The 15,601-nt window shown below is 37.7% G+C and overlaps 3 protein-coding genes across 5 annotated transcripts; all 3 read right to left on the bottom strand.

The window, feature by feature from the left end:
* Window positions 1-13: 13 nt before the first annotated feature.
* EMB1006 (Pentatricopeptide repeat (PPR) superfamily protein) lies at window positions 14-3,458 on the bottom strand. Of its 3 annotated transcripts, XR_015196627.1 has the most exons (5): window positions 2,556-3,458; window positions 1,054-2,397; window positions 729-829; window positions 509-562; window positions 14-387 (listed from the first exon to the last, which is right to left on the bottom strand). XR_015196627.1 is itself a non-coding variant. In XM_086562488.1 (3 exons), exons 1-2 carry the CDS (start codon window positions 2,996-2,998, stop codon window positions 1,083-1,085), a joined length of 1,758 nt encoding a protein of 585 aa, XP_086418614.1. In that variant the 5' UTR covers window positions 2,999-3,374; the 3' UTR covers window positions 14-387; window positions 1,054-1,082. The 3 variants fall into 3 exon arrangements, 1 of the variants encoding a protein (XP_086418614.1); XR_015196588.1 differs by lacking the exon at window positions 729-829 and having other exon boundaries at window positions 2,556-3,374; XM_086562488.1 differs by lacking the exons at window positions 509-562; window positions 729-829 and having other exon boundaries at window positions 2,556-3,374.
* Window positions 3,459-4,006: 548 nt separating this feature from the next.
* Window positions 4,007-7,682, bottom strand: LOC147521382 (Tetratricopeptide repeat (TPR)-like superfamily protein). The gene is made up of 3 exons (XM_086562292.1): window positions 4,815-7,682; window positions 4,635-4,715; window positions 4,007-4,480 (listed from the first exon to the last, which is right to left on the bottom strand). The coding sequence occupies exon 1, from the start codon at window positions 7,595-7,597 to the stop codon at window positions 4,988-4,990; it is 2,610 nt and encodes an 869-aa protein (XP_086418418.1). The 5' UTR covers window positions 7,598-7,682; the 3' UTR covers window positions 4,007-4,480; window positions 4,635-4,715; window positions 4,815-4,987.
* Window positions 7,683-8,539: 857 nt separating this feature from the next.
* On the bottom strand, window positions 8,540-13,965 carry LOC147521381 (nibrin homolog). Its single transcript, XM_086562384.1, is given in 14 exon segments — window positions 8,540-8,989; window positions 9,076-9,178; window positions 9,285-9,346; window positions 9,807-10,174; window positions 10,715-10,886; window positions 11,309-11,392; window positions 11,672-11,780; window positions 11,863-11,909; window positions 12,404-12,534; window positions 13,148-13,236; window positions 13,377-13,641; window positions 13,774-13,803; window positions 13,806-13,826; window positions 13,914-13,965. Coding segments are annotated over 14 exon segments (1,575 nt in total). The 5' UTR covers window positions 13,951-13,965; the 3' UTR covers window positions 8,540-8,932.
* Between the last annotated feature and the right edge of the window lie 1,636 nt (window positions 13,966-15,601).

Raw genomic sequence — 15,601 nt, 5'->3', positions numbered from 1 at the left:
TTACATCTAAGAGTAGTCTCTGAATCTTTATACTTTTTTTTAATCAGTACAAGTAAACAACAACAGAACTGTTTTAATTTTACACTGCGAAAACCACATTTGTGTTATACACTTACACGTCCATCAAGGCCCCATATCAATTGCAGATTCAAAGGCCAGAAAAAAATTTGTTCATTTCAGAGGCACCTAATATTCTTCCTGGAATATCGAAGCATATCTTGATATGGGTCTACAGAAAATGTCAAGTGAAATTCTCCTGCAACGTGAAACTCAGCACTTCAGCAGCTTGGAGCAGCCAGCAACAAGTCACTTGATCTTCTGGCTGCCACACCTCAGCTTTAAATCATATAGCTTTTAAACATCTGGCTTGAACAATATCATAAGCACCTGCACAGGTAACCAAGACCAAGAGTTACATATAGATCTACGAGCAGTTGAGCACCATTGGTAAAAGCATTGAATATAAGATTTTACTACGGACAGAGTCTGATAGTTGCATCCTACTTACCTTGTCCATTAAAAGACATCTCTAAGCATAGAGTCCGATAAAATTTCTTCACATCTGCAGCAAGAGAGCCAGTCAGTTTTGGTCAACAATTAGAGACCAAACTAATTTGCGAGTAAAACTATGCCGCGGTCTCTTTCCTGTATTGTTAACTGTTACTATTACTTAATTTTTTTCAACGGCAAAGCCACATCAGACTCTTCTTCAAACAGAGAACTCTAACCTGGATAGTTCACTGATGCCTACTCATGCTCTTATCAAGTCTTGATTTCCGTTCACAACTTAAATACATTACGATGGCACGATGCACGATTCAGTCTTGACCTATATAGTTAATTTCGACATTGTCAATGAAAGATGACATTCATAACTTCTTATTCAGCTCTTTTTTTTGTTCTTATTTATGCGGTAGAAGGATCTCATCTCAGTTACAGTCAAGCCTCAGATAAAGTATGGAATAAAATGAATACTGTGTGTTCAAACAAAATTACAGTTTTTAGAAGTGCACATGTTGAGAGGTGCCTCAGCGTGTGTTAATCATGACAAACCTTTTGGATCCCGTGTGAGCACAACATATTCAGCGACGAGGACCAGAAGAGTAAGTAGAGGCTGGTCTTTTCTTCCTGTTCTTCCAGAATTCATCTTTCTTGCCCTTCCTTTTTTCTTTTAACATTCCCATGCTACTGTTAATTATACCTAATAAAGCACTCTTGTCCTTCCTGTTCTTTAACGCAGCTTTAACATCCAATATGGCCCTCAGCTTCTGATAGGATTTTGCATCAGGCACTTGCTTGCTTTTCACCATCTGCTTGTGATAATAAAATGCCTTACTGAAATCACGGACACGGACATAGGCATAAATCATTGTGGAATACGTAATGGAGTCGGGTTTTAAGTTAAGAACTGCCATCTCTTTCAGTAGCAGTGGCAACTTTGAATGTTGCCCTCCCCGTGCATAAGCATTCATAAGCATATTATATGTCATCACTGTCGGCTGAAGACCAATCCTCCCAAACTCAGAGACAACATCTCTTGCTTCACTATACTGGCCTTGTTTTGCAAACCCGTCAAGGAGAGTGTTGAACGTAACATGTGTTCCTTTGATTTTATCCTCGGTCATCAATTTCCAGATACCCATTAAAGTTCGGGTGTCACCGGCACGCCTAAAAGCATCAAGTAAGGCGGTATACGTTTCTACCGAGGGTTTTATTCCTTCCCTTTCCATGTTTTCAAAGGTGATGTATGCCTTTTCATGCCACCCATTTACTGAATATGCATGGATGAGTGCAGTATAGGAATGGGAAGTTGGCTTTATCCCTAACTTCTTCATCCTTAAAAATGCATCTGCTGCCTTGTCACTCATTCTCTTCTGCCTCCCATAAGCGGATATAAGGCATGTATACGATTTGACATTTGGCTCCAAACCTGCATCTTGCATCTCCCGGAGTAGATCTTCGATAATCTCAGGTTGCATCCTTCTGCTGTATGCATCCATTAGAATGTTATAAGAGGCAGAAGTAGGTTTAAGTCCCTTCTCTTTCATCTCAAGGAAGAGACCTTCAGCCTCTTCAATCTGGTTGTCTTTACTGTATGCATCCATCAAGGTATTGTATATAATGACATTCGAAGAGACCCCTCTTTTCTCCATTTCCGATTGGATGACAAGGGCTTCATCTTTTAGCCCCTCATCACAAAAAGATTTAATCAGAGCACCCATTACTTCCAAACTCCACTTAACACCATTGCTGTTCATCTTCTCAAAGAACTCCCACACATCTTTGGCGCTCCGACCACTTCTCCTCATGACTGTTATCAAAATAGAACAAGTAACATGATCTGGCTGGATGTTCATTCTGTCCATTGCCTCGAAAACTTCCCATGCATCATCAAACCTGACATTCACAACAGCCTATCTAGAATCAAATCTCATTAACTAACATTATTAAAGCCACAATAGATTTCGTTAAAGAAAATACATCTAGTTGACATTGCGTAATTCTAAACTTTCAGTAACCATATCAACATTGAGATACAAAAAAAAAAGGTATACCTCCCGCAGCACGACAAGCCAGATATGGCAGCATTGTAAAGGCGCACATCTCTAAAACGCATAGTGGTAGGCAGATTCCTATACAAAACCATCAACTTCTCTCCAAAACCCGCCTTTCCCAAAGTAAACATAACAGAACAAGCCTTGGGTGAAACAAGTGAAGGCTCTTGCAACCCCATCCACTCAAAAAAATACAAACAACCCACCACAAGACCCTCATCTACTAATAAACTCAGCATTTTAACACACTCATTCTCCCCAAGCTTCCCTTCAAAAGGAACCAAAAGCTCACCCAATGTAGAATCCTCGGGTACATTTCGAGCAAGTTGAATAATTTCAGCCAACACACCTTCAACTGGACTTGAACTCAAATCCCCCTCATCAACAACTTCCTCCTCATGCAATTCTTCATCTTCAATAATATCAGTTTCCCCCGGGCCCATATCTGCAAGACGCCATAAGGAGCGACGATTCTTTTGTAAGAGAGTTCTGCCTTCGTAACTCGGGTCTTGAGTATGGTCAGAAGAACGAGATATGAAGAATTTGAGAATTGGGTCTTTATATCTTCTTGTGCTTGTTTTTTCTTCTTCTTGTTGTAGAAGAGGGAGAAAGATGTGTTTTGGGGAGTGAGAAATAATTGGAGTTGGAGTTACTGAAGAAGAAGAAGAAGAAGAAGAAGAAGAAGATTGAGAGAGGTGGAGAGATTTCGTATAGTTTTTTGGATTTGGGGAAGTGAAGAGAATGGAGGAGGAAGAGAGCAGAGACTGAAGCAGAGCTGTTTGAGTAGCATTTTTACAGAAACACAAGTTTTTTTCAACTTTCAACAATAGATTTCAATAGCTATTGGAAAAAATATATTTTTAGGCATGGTCAAATTAAATTAATATGGATATAGCTTTTTATAGGTATTGGTTATGTTATACGAGATGACAATGGAATTTTCTTATCAGCAGATATCAGAGGAGGGAGAGACGCCATCCAATGGGGCGTATGTCTTAGGCTACAACAGGATTATTATTGAAACTGATTACAAAACAGTAGCTGACTTTTGGAATCACCAAACTACTAACATCGGGAGAATAGCCGCTAATATAATTATAGATGCACAATATTTATCTCCTTTTTTTATTTCCTAAGTGTAACCCATGTAAATAGAACGTGTAATAAGATCGCACATCTGTTAGCGACCAGTGCTCATCATCTTAGAGACTGTTTTTGGGAGATGGAAGCACCCACTTAGTTACTAGGACATTTGCAGATATTCAGGTACCTGGAGCACTTTAGTGCATATATATATATATATATACTAGACTGATGCACGTACTCTGTGCGTTTTCTTTCAAAAAAAAAAAGTAATATCGTAATTTACATTAAAAACAGAAGCAAAAACGTTATAAAAAATGGAGAAATAGTTGAAAGTGTAAATAACAGTACATATAGGAGCAAAAACATCATAAAAATGGAGAAGTGATTGAGAAATACATAAAAAAAATATATTAAAACACTACGGATTGTAGCGGGGGTGTGGATTTTAAAGTATTTTAGATATATATACAGTGGTTCTACCAAAAAAAACTATGGCCAAGTTCACATGACTGGTTTCAAATTTTAACAATGTGGGAACTCCGTCTAAATAGTTAAAAAAGCTTAAGTGGACACTCAATTACATCGCACTATGGAAGTGTCCAGGAGACCAGTATTACTGTAGTTAAACTCTTTCTATTCAACTTTTTGGTTCCTGTCATTTCTTTGAAACTACTCAGAGAAGACAGTGGATGACATCCTTGGGCCTTGGCAGCAGATTAACATGAGCAACACCACCTAAGTTGCAACATTTTAGGTAGATGTTCTGAAGCCTCTCCTCATGCCGGGGCTGGCTTTATAATGACCCTCTTGAGATTTTTCTGTAAAGTCATTATTTGCTCCTGCACAGTTAACCAGTAGTAAATAGTAGCACCGCCGGTCATAATCTTTAAAATAATCATAAAGATAACAAACTTCAAGTTCAACAATGGCACCCACTAATAATAACCATAACAATAGCAATAACAATAACAACAATACTTGGACCTTCATTACCTTGTCCCTTTCCTTTCAAATGAAAATCCTCAGAGCACAATTTAAATTCAGAATAGGCTGATTGTGTTCCACATCTGCAGGCTGCAGCAAGAGAGCCAGTTATGGGAGATTTTATTCGTTAGTAACATTAGCATATAACACTACATCCACCTCTGATCAATTACTGCAAAATGAGCATACCTCGTGTTGCAATGCCATGACGATGAATGGTTGGATCAGACCACACAAGTGGACCAAGGAAACCTTAACACAGTTCACCTGGGTTGGCTGGATATATTCTTCAACGCACGTTCCACATTCTCATAATGGATATGTCAAAGATCTTCTGGTCTAGTCCCATGCTTCCAATGAATTTAACCATTGGGATCCAATCCATCTATACCCCCTTGTTTAGAGACACTACATATTGCTGGGATGCCTCCTCCTAAAGTAAGATTCTTCATATCTAAAGAAGTAGTGGGATTTTCAGAAAGCTTCGATACTGCGTCTATCATTAAACAGTAGTTGTTATCTGAGGGGACTGGAAACTGTTTATTTTGAACCATCTCTTTCATTATCTCTAAAGCCAAAAGCAAGTTCCCATTGGATATGGAACCACTTATTAGTGCAACATATACATATGGATCAGGTCTCATTTCGATTTCTTTCATCTCTTTAAAATATATGTGACCCATATCTGACTTGCTACACTTGCACAAACCGTGGATCAGAGCCATGTAAGCTATCCTGTTTGGAATACAACCCTTCTCCCTCATTTCATTCCAAAGGACGAGAGCATCATCAGGCCTTCCAGCATTGCACAGCCCATCAATTAGAGTTGTGTACGTAACTACTGTGGGTTCCCTTGCTTCATCAACCATTTGTTTGAAACAACAAAAAGCCTGGTCAAGCTCATTCGCTTTGCATAGACCATCTATCATCGAATTGTAGGTAACCACTGATGGTAAGAGGCCCTTCTCTAACATCTCATTAAAAAGGACCCTGGCCTCGATTACCCTTCCCTGCTTACAAAGCCCATCTATTACAATATTATAAGCAACAACATCAGGACCATGCCCACTGGAGGAAATATCATGGAATAGTTTCATAGCCCGATTGACTTCTCGAATCTTAAACAACCCATCAATAGCTGCAGAATACGCAATAATATCAGGAAGGAATCCTTCTCGAGCCATATCAGCTAAAAAGTCACAAGCTTTTATGGCGTCCCCACGAGAGCAGAGTTGCTTTATTAACCCAGAAGAGTGCTTGATCCATGGTTCATGTCCGCAGACACGCATCTCCTTCATCAAATCAAGTAATGCCATTACACTTTCTCTTCTACATAAGCACCCAAATATACAATTATGAGTGAACTCTGTAGGTCTGAGTCCTGATTCTTTCATCTCTCCCAAAATTTCAAAACTCTCTTCCAATCTATCAGAATTACATAACGCTTCAATTACATTATTATACAACAGTACATTTCTTTCACAACCCATTTGGATCATGCCACGATAGAGGATAAGAGCTTCATCCAGTTTTTCTGTCTTGCATAGACCATCAATAACAATAAAGAAAGAAGCATTATTTGGGGAAACTTTTCCCTTGAACATCACAGCTTCATCGACACATTCAGTTCCCATCATAGCTCGAATCAGCAAGTAAGCTTTGTATGCCAAACCACAACTAACAAGCCCATCTAATACCGCATTATAAAGTAACACTATAGCTCCTACATCTAGCCCTTCCACCCCCTCCTCAAGTAAGTTGTTTACTGTGACAAAATGTCCTACTAAACAAAAAGACGAGATTAAGATTCTATAAACATGGACATCAGGATAAATGCCAGTGCTCTTCATCTGTGTATACAGCTGCAAAGCCTTGTCAAGCTCTTTCTTCTTGCAAAGTCCTTCTATTAACACACTATACAGTGGGAGGTCAGGGTTAAAAGCCAATATTTGCATCTTCTCAAATAGCTGAAGAGCCTTATCTACCCTTGATTCTTTGGCAAACCCATGGATCAAAGAACACAAAGTCTTCTCGTTAGGATTCATATTAAGACCTTCCATCTTTTCAACCAACTCAAATGCCTTATCTACCTCACCCCACTTGCTAAACGAGACCATCAAAATTGTAAAAACATGCTCATCAACCCAACCTCTATCAAAAATCCGATTAAATACAATCAACGCTTCCTTAAACTTTCCGGCATTACAATACCCTTGCAGGATGGGCGTAAGCGTGAACTTATCAACATCCCAACCGTCCCCCCTCATCTCACCCAACCACATTTCAATCAATTCAAACCGACCCGATTTAGCAAGTGCCTCTATCAAACAATTATAACTATAACTATTCACAACACAAAGCCTCAATCTTTTCGACTGTTGGAAAAAATAAACAGCTTCATCAACTAATCCATGACTACTCAAACAACGAATAAAGAAACCTAAAGCTCCCGGGGTCATTTGACACCGAGAATTAACTACATCATTAGCTAAAAATTTCAACCTAGTAGTTTTACCAAAACGAGAATGAATTGAAGCCATTGTATTGTATGTATAACAATTATGGACATACCCCTTTTGTTGTGATGCCCATAAAAAGAAGTCATTAGCAATTCTCCAGCTCTTAAACCCCTTCAACACGCTTTCCACCACACCCGGGTTTATCTTTTCTCCAACCACTTGTAACTCTTCCTTGTTTTGAATGTAGAGTCTCTTGGTGAATATTACAATGAGTCTTTCAATGACTTCATCTTTGCTGTTATTTGAAGAAGGGGTTAAAGAAGAGTAAGTTGAGAAAAGGGTGTTGGAGATTACTGTTGGTTTGGTTAGTAAGGTTGTTTGAAGTAAAGGAGATGTTTTTGAGTGGAGAAGGAAAAGAGGGTGTTGGTGAAGATGAGTTATTGGTTTGGAGTGAAAGAAGAAGAATAAAGAATGGATTTTTAGGTGGTGTCTCCTTCTTCGTATTGCCATCATTTCGTCTAATAAGTGAAAAACTGTTTCAAGTTTGGCCTAAATGAGAAATGACTCAAATGAGTATCTCTGTCTGATTCCCGGGTGCAGCGAAATGAGCTCCTGCAAATTGTTTTGCCCACAGAGTGACATATGTACGGGCCTGAAACCAGCCCAACAAAACAAAGTGCTGTCATATGTCGATGTGCTATTGCTGGCAAAGATAAAAGATTATGCCACTTGGTTTTCTGAAATCACGAAATCACTTACTGCATGGTGGGGAGATAGAGAGAGTTGGGTGAAGGAGAAAGAGTATTGGAGGCGAAGAAAAAATGAGAGAGAAGTTGAGAACAGATAGAAACCAACCAACCAACATTTTGGGCCACCTATCTCACCCGGCCCAAGATCGTTCGCTCTGCTAACTTGATTAGACGTTGTGCAGTGGGATTCTGATGCTAAACGAAAATGAGATTGGCAGGAAACTCTGCGAGATTCTGGAGTGAGAACCAGATGCCACTGTTTAAGCGTTTAAGGCACTCTGAGAATTCATCTTGCTGGTAGGCTGTTGATCTTCTCAGCTCTTTTAGCAGGGGAAGTAGAGTCCCAAGTCCCAACTGAACCTCTGTATAGCATCAAGTTCGTGTACAGCATAGATATCACTCACCGTCACCAGTGATGATGGTTTTGAACCTTCCTACATTTATTGCATGGACTACATACTACTTGACACACTGTATTTGCACCAGCCTCAGATCCCATTTCACCATTATCTTCAAGTCATCTAATAACTCAAATCAGAAGTGCTATTGTCACTATTATCTGTAACATTACCGTTCTTTCTCACTCTTCTACAAACATTCTGAGGTATATCAAGATTAAGTCTCCGGTTCATATGGATATGGTAGAAATAAAATGGAAAACAAGAATTTGGGCATTACTCACCAAATTAATGAAAAAGGGAGGGGAAAAAAAAAAATCAAATCACGCCATCTCTGTAATAAGTTTCGCAAATTACAAAGCTTGGATCATAGCATACATATATGTACAAAACAAACTCACCATGATTCTGTGCACTGGCCTCGAAGGTTGGCCAATAAAAGTTGGTTGAATTCTTCTCTCATTCTTAAATTCAGAGGCAAGACACAACAATCAGAGTAAGACACCCCCACCCCACACACACACATTTTCCCTCCCTTTGCCACTTTTCATGGAAAGCACACAACTAGACATCAAGTGAGACACGAAGCCCAGCAAAAAGGCAAAACAAACTCAATAATGACGCTAACTCTGGATTTGAGCTCCAGTCACTACAAGAGAGTTGCGCTTCACAAAACTGCCATGGTCAGGTTAATAACAATTTCACCCACTAGTAAGAAGTCCACGAAGGGAAGAACCAACTGCTTTGCCACGAGTTGCCTAATCAAAAACCAAGACAGGTGTTCTCAGTTCTCAACCTCATAGATACTAGGAAAGTCCAAAACACATATAACTCATGCACTGACCTTAGTATTGTTGAACAAATCCTCGGCAATAGCTTCTATTTGCTTTCGCTTCTTTTCTTCTCTCACATGCTCAGCTACTTCCTCATTTGCATAATCAGATTCCCTGAAAGCAAGAGATTTAAAAAAATATTAATAATTTAACATAAGTAATTGAACCTGGGAACTATCATTGTTTGTCATAAATGAAGGATCAAGACGATTGCCCTAACCTGTACAGCTTCTTGGAGAACGGAACAAGATTGTTAAAGCTATTCCCAGACAGGGTCTCCCTCTACAATTCCACATAACAGAAGAAACAGTTAGGAAACATATAGATCAGCATCAAAATAATTAATGAGTAAAATAATTCATTCGCATATGGCATATATACTTTTCCAATCTTTGTTCCTCATATTAATGGCAACTTGGTTCAAATGACAAATGGTCTACTACAAAGTCAAGAAAGAAAGGACACTATCTGAATCATTCATCCATATTTTAAGATCGATTAGTTAACTTGCAAATGAGACAAATTGGCATCATCAGCCTACTGTAATAGCATAAGATTCGGAGAGAGCTAGAAAACCATAGTGTTCCACACTATCATTTAAAACCATATTTCCCAGATAAAGAAGTGACAAAATAATCAGGATACAATACAATAAGTTATTGAAAATTGGGAGCAGCTAATACAGATACATATACATAACACTAAATTCATATGACATACCCTACCCGCACGGATCAATTACCTTTCTGAAGCATTTGAAATTTATCACTCCAATGTTTTTCGAATGGACCGGAGCTGAAGCATTTGTGTCTCTCACAATCAATTCTTGACTGTATACAATATCAGAGTTGTGAACCAAAGACGTGTCCAATTCATTAACATTAACCTTTGTTTCCACCATTCCAATATCCTCCACCTTGAAACTTGGAACTTCAATCTTCTCATCTTTCATATTGGCATGATGTTCAAATACCTGCTCCTCACCATCGTCTTTTGTAGTTGATTCTACTTTGCTACTCCCAGCAACACAAACAGATGTAACAGTGTCCATTTCCACGTCAGAATCTTCTACCATCGTCTCGTCAGTGGAGCATGAAGATGAAACAAGTACTGCAAAACATCAGTAGGATAATGTTACTGCTGGAAAGTTATGTGCTAACCATTGGTACTCCCACTTGCCATGCCTAAAACATGTGGCCCTGGCATAATGTAGCAGAGACAAATGATGATTAAAATAGTTTCTGCATAGGTTTTCTAGAGAAGCCTTAGCTAACAAATCATGGCAAATTGAGGCAAAGATTCCATTCAAACTACAGTCACAAGCCCACAAGCTAACTTGCTGATGAAATACCATCAGAAAAACCGATTTTCTGCTAGGCCTTTTGCATTTTAATATTATAGCCCATCAGCGCACATCCGAAACTAGGATGCAGCTAATAAGACAGCATTTAAATTTGTTTAATAATAATAAGGTGCAAAGTAGGATATGGGAGAAACTTCAATTCATTTTTGCTTCACCTTCAATCCTCAAATCCATATTTAAATGTGACTTAATCAAACATAATGTGTTTTACTGCTCCAATGTATACATTTCACGTCCTACGCAAGAACATAAAAAGATAGCATTTATGAAGATATAATCTAACTTACTAGAAGGAGATCCAAGGAGGGATTGATCGAGATAACCAGATAAGATAGCCAGAACCAAACTGATTTCATTTACATGGGGCAATGAATGGAGCTGTTGAAAGTCTTTTATATGATTCGCTGATCCTGGAGGGTTGACTAATACCACACGATTATTTGCTCCTTCTTTTGAAATCTAAAGTGAAAATTGAGACTGAAACTTTAGTAGTTACACAAGCCAGGATGTACACAGTCCCAACAAAAAAAATGATCACCCTAGACCTCCTGCAACATGTTATTTAAGAAAAAGTTTTCTGCACTTGCAACAAAACTGTGCATTCTCTATCACTAAACTAGGATCAACAATGAACGAGTTCCAAACTGCAGTGTTTAAGTGATGATATTTCTGCAGTAATACATCAAAACCATCACTCCTGACTGCACAAGATATAGTAATTAAGTACTGCAAAGGATACCCCTCAGCTAGTATCAATGCAACGGGAAATAATATTCCTAAAGAGTTATCTTGTAAGTTGACCCAAAGCAAGGCTGTCCAAATATTTCGTCACACTAGAGCCTATTGTATAAAGCAGTAGAAATGTAGAATGAATAACTTACTTCACTAGAAGAAGATTCGCTGACGGAGAGAACCTTTGCGCCACCAATACTCAATAATTGCTGCAACTTATCCCTAAATTTATACTTCATTTGATGAAGACTGCTATTAGAACCTCAAAATTAAATCCCACAACATCAAGACAAACAATGACGGACCATAAAATAAGATAGGTCATAGGCTCATAGCTGACAAAAATTAATTTGCCAGGTTGCAACAGACCACAGCAATAAATAATGACTTTACTCAAACATTCATATCCCAAATATTATCTGGAACCAGAAATGTTAATTCTGGATGCCCAGTGATTAGGTAAAACGATAGATAAAAAAAGGTCAAGAAACTGAAGAGTGAAGAAGTTCTACCAACTCCAAAGATCCCAATACAAACGTGTAACCAGCAACACAGCTTTCCCGTAATTTGGGGTCCACAATTTTGACTGGTAATCCTTCCAGTGTCAAGGTTGGAACATATCTGTGGAAACATACCTCAGTTATCAATTTTTCATAAACCTGAATAGTTGTAAAGCAACAGAGGGGTATACAAGTAAGCTTACATGTCACAGCCTGGAATTTCAGTCCGAATTTTTTTCTCTGCAATCACCTGAGTGTCATAAATTATGGTTACAGAAATAATTATACATAAAGTGTAGTTGCACTAGAGAAGCAAAGAAAAATATAAAAGGGTGGCTAAATAAAGACTTAAGATACACTTCTATTCATTTTATAGCTTGTTTATAGAAAGGTAGTACCCTCAACTTTGAGGGGTTACTAAGTCGCGAAATAAAACTAAGCTATCAGAAAGATGACCAATCTCCAATTAAATGTCCTTTTCTTTCTCTTTCTCTGGAACTGAATCCTTTGAGAGATTTGAGTTTTGTAGTGGAAGATTTCTATTAAAAACTTTTAAAAAAAATGTGTTTAAATAATTGAAAGAATTTCGTTAAACATGAGAAAAACAACACACTAAACTAATGAACCATTAAATATGAATTAACTTATTACCAACTGAAGAAAAGGAAGCATCTTCTTGTAAGCCCTAGTATAGGAATGTACATGAAAGATACAAGAAAATACGTGTATGTGTGTGTTAGATACCTTTAGCCAGCTTTTAAGAACAACAGGTTTTTGGGCCACAATAGCATCAAGCAAATCTTCTTTAACGGGCATGGACTCATCAACAAGCATATGTGTGCACTCTTCCTTCCAGCTATGAGTAATTCCAGCACCTACACAAAATATACAAAATTAGTAAAGTACCAACTTATAGAATTCTTAGCATTGTATAAAAGTAGAATTCTAAGCAATGTATGCCAAAATTTGTTTTTTGGTTATGAGAGGAACAAATGTTAATGAAACTCAAGACAAAGTACTTGCAATATATGAATGGAACTTAATGTCACATCTATTGCTTCTGAAAATTGCCAATTATGCTAAACGCAGCAGGTAAAACTGAAAACACTTTAAATGATTTACATTCCAGAAAATATAGTTGAGAAGAGAATCGTCTGTGGAGTTTACAAAAACAACAAGATAAAAGAGGAAAACACCAGTGGCCAATGGTTCAAGGTTAAACCATAATTGAGCAGCACCAAAAAAAAAGTGTAGTAAGTATGTGTTTGGTTGTGCATTAATATAATAGCTATACCAAGATATTGTAACATAAAAATATAGTATGTTTAGCACCTTACTGGTAAATTTTAAAACAAGAGCATAACCAAGTTTATATTAAAATGAAGGTACTAGTAGCTAATAAGCTAACAAGTTAGTCAAAAGACATGCAAATCATCACTACATATACAAACTAAAACTAGAAAGACCAAGTCTAGTGATAATACTAACCTATAGACGATACATCTTCTTGAAGAGAACATTCCATACAATTAGCCTTTGATCCGTACACAAAAAATACAATTGGAACAAAACAGAACCTGAAAGAGAAACATTGTTTGTTGCCAAAAGAAAATAAGATGACCTACCACTCCCACACTCCCAAAATGTCCTAAACCTACAAAATTAAGCTTGCTAAAAGTCAAATTTGTAGTAAAGTATACGTAAGTCATACAATCACCTGTAGGTGGCATTACCAGTTCCAAATGATATAAGGTCCTCATCTTTTACAGGGGCCTCCTTGTTTGGATACTCGCCAACTTTTGTCTTTGATCCAGATTTCTTGTTTAAAAATGTGCCATATTTTGAGCAATCTTTGATGCGAACGTTAGTGGAAAAGCTAGTTGATCTTCTCTGTAGAGGATCCAACCAAGTCATTGAATCAATAACTACCTCTGCATGAACTCGTGATACTCCTTTATCTGTATTAACAATTACATCACAACCTGCAAGAGACAATTGTTAAGATCAATTAGTCCAAATAATCACTGCAACAAGGACTCTTCTACAAATGACATGTCCTAATTATGGCTGGACTTGATATAAAATTAAATTAATGTCTTTGAATCATAAACTACCTTTTCTGCCCACTGTATATGTTCCTTTAGAAAAAGATAGTATCTTTGATCACCTGCATAGAAATCACATAAGTGCAACTCGCCATTAATATGTTAAAGTAAGAGATGTGATCATTTTTTACAATAAAATATTATCTTACCTGGGAGAGAATCCACGGGAAATAAACCCCACACCATTTGTTGATTCAACTTCTTCTTCGTAAAACCCTGGAAAAACCCTTCTTTTGTTCAATCTCGACTGGTTGGTCAAAATATATATTGGGTCAGTAAAAAAACAAAAATACTAGATAACGTGAGATCTACGACGTGTGGCTTAAGACTTGAGAAATAACGGTTGCATACTGGATAATAGTGGCTCAGCCCTTTGATTTTAGTTATGTACGGATGAATGGAATAATGGTCAAATGGGTGAAAAAAAGTTGTCAAGTAGTATGTAGTCCATCCAATAAATGTAGGAAGGTTCAGAACCATCATACTACTGGCTGCATCACTCATATTCCAATGTTACAGAATTCAAAATTGGGTAATTTAAATGTCACATACCCAACCCTCCTCATCTTGTAATGCAGATCGTGGAGCAACGAATAAATTAACTTAGATCCAGATGGATTTATCCCCAACTAGATACACATTAACTCTACTTTTTACTTCAATTACACCCTGGTTGTTTTACAAAGTTGTCCTATCATCTTTAAAGATGCTCTTTCCATTTCAGTTGATGTTATTTATATATATTATTATCAGGCTAATTGCAATAACTATTTCTTATATAGTTCCCATGAAATAACCAGCAAGAAAAGCTCCCCACACACATGCTGGTGTAGATCCCAAGATTTTAGTGATTTGATAGCCTCTTCGAGGTCCCAGCCCGCCCGCACAAATCAACTCTTGATTCTCTTAATTTGATAAATTTTAACAACTCATCAAAAAGTGTTAGGCCCTTTCCACCAAACCTGAGTGGCTACAGGCAGATGTTAGGTACATATCTGGTTTGAAACCTGATTCCTGCATTTCCACCAAAAATTGACTTGAGCCAGCTTATAAACCAAATAGTATTCCACGTCAAGTCCCTTTTTATTAACAATAGTCTCTCCTTAGCAATCTCAATAAATTTGGAACAACTTGTTTTCATGCTGATTCGACAAATACGCTGTTCTGATAAACTGTTACGCTCCATTTAAACTTCACTAAGTCCCGCTAAATCACAACAAGCATTCAAAATGCAGACAAAAGTCCCTTGATTAGGTTTGATTCCCTCAGCTTGCATTCCTGAGAAAATTTTCCAATTCTTCATCTGCCCATCTTGGACGTACCCCATAATCAAGATTAAGTTCTTTCATGCATCTCATTGAACAAGTTTGACAATATATGGTTTGATCACCATTTGGATTTGTGATCATTGTATTGGAATTTATTTTCATTTGTTTTATTTTGTCCAACCGAAGATTCGGATATTAACCAGTAATCATGGCATATCAAGAAACAACATTCCTTTCCGGCATCAGTTTGTTATCTTACATCATCAATCCTCCCATTTGGGACAAACCAGTAACCATAGCCGTCCAAGAAATCACATCTCTCTGAGGCATCATATCAAAACCCTCGAACTTCATCAATCCTACCACTTAGAGCCAAAGCTGTTAATTTCTAAACAAGTTTTGGATCAGGCATTTTCTAAAACAGCTTAATAGCCTCATGAATCCGATTATTCTGCGCATACCCACTAATCATAGTATTCCAAGTCAAACCAGGGACATTCTTCTCCGGCATTCGTGTGTGTTAAATTCTCCGCTTCCATAATCTGTTTTGTAAACCGTATATACCCCGC

The sequence above is a fragment of the Coptis chinensis genome, chromosome 1 (assembly GCF_015680905.1).
Source record: "Coptis chinensis isolate HL-2020 chromosome 1, ASM1568090v1, whole genome shotgun sequence".
Classification (NCBI taxonomy): Eukaryota; Viridiplantae; Streptophyta; class Magnoliopsida; order Ranunculales; family Ranunculaceae; genus Coptis; species Coptis chinensis.
The sequence above is the reverse complement of the archived record's forward strand: the minus strand, read 5'-3'. Positions and strand labels throughout refer to the sequence as shown.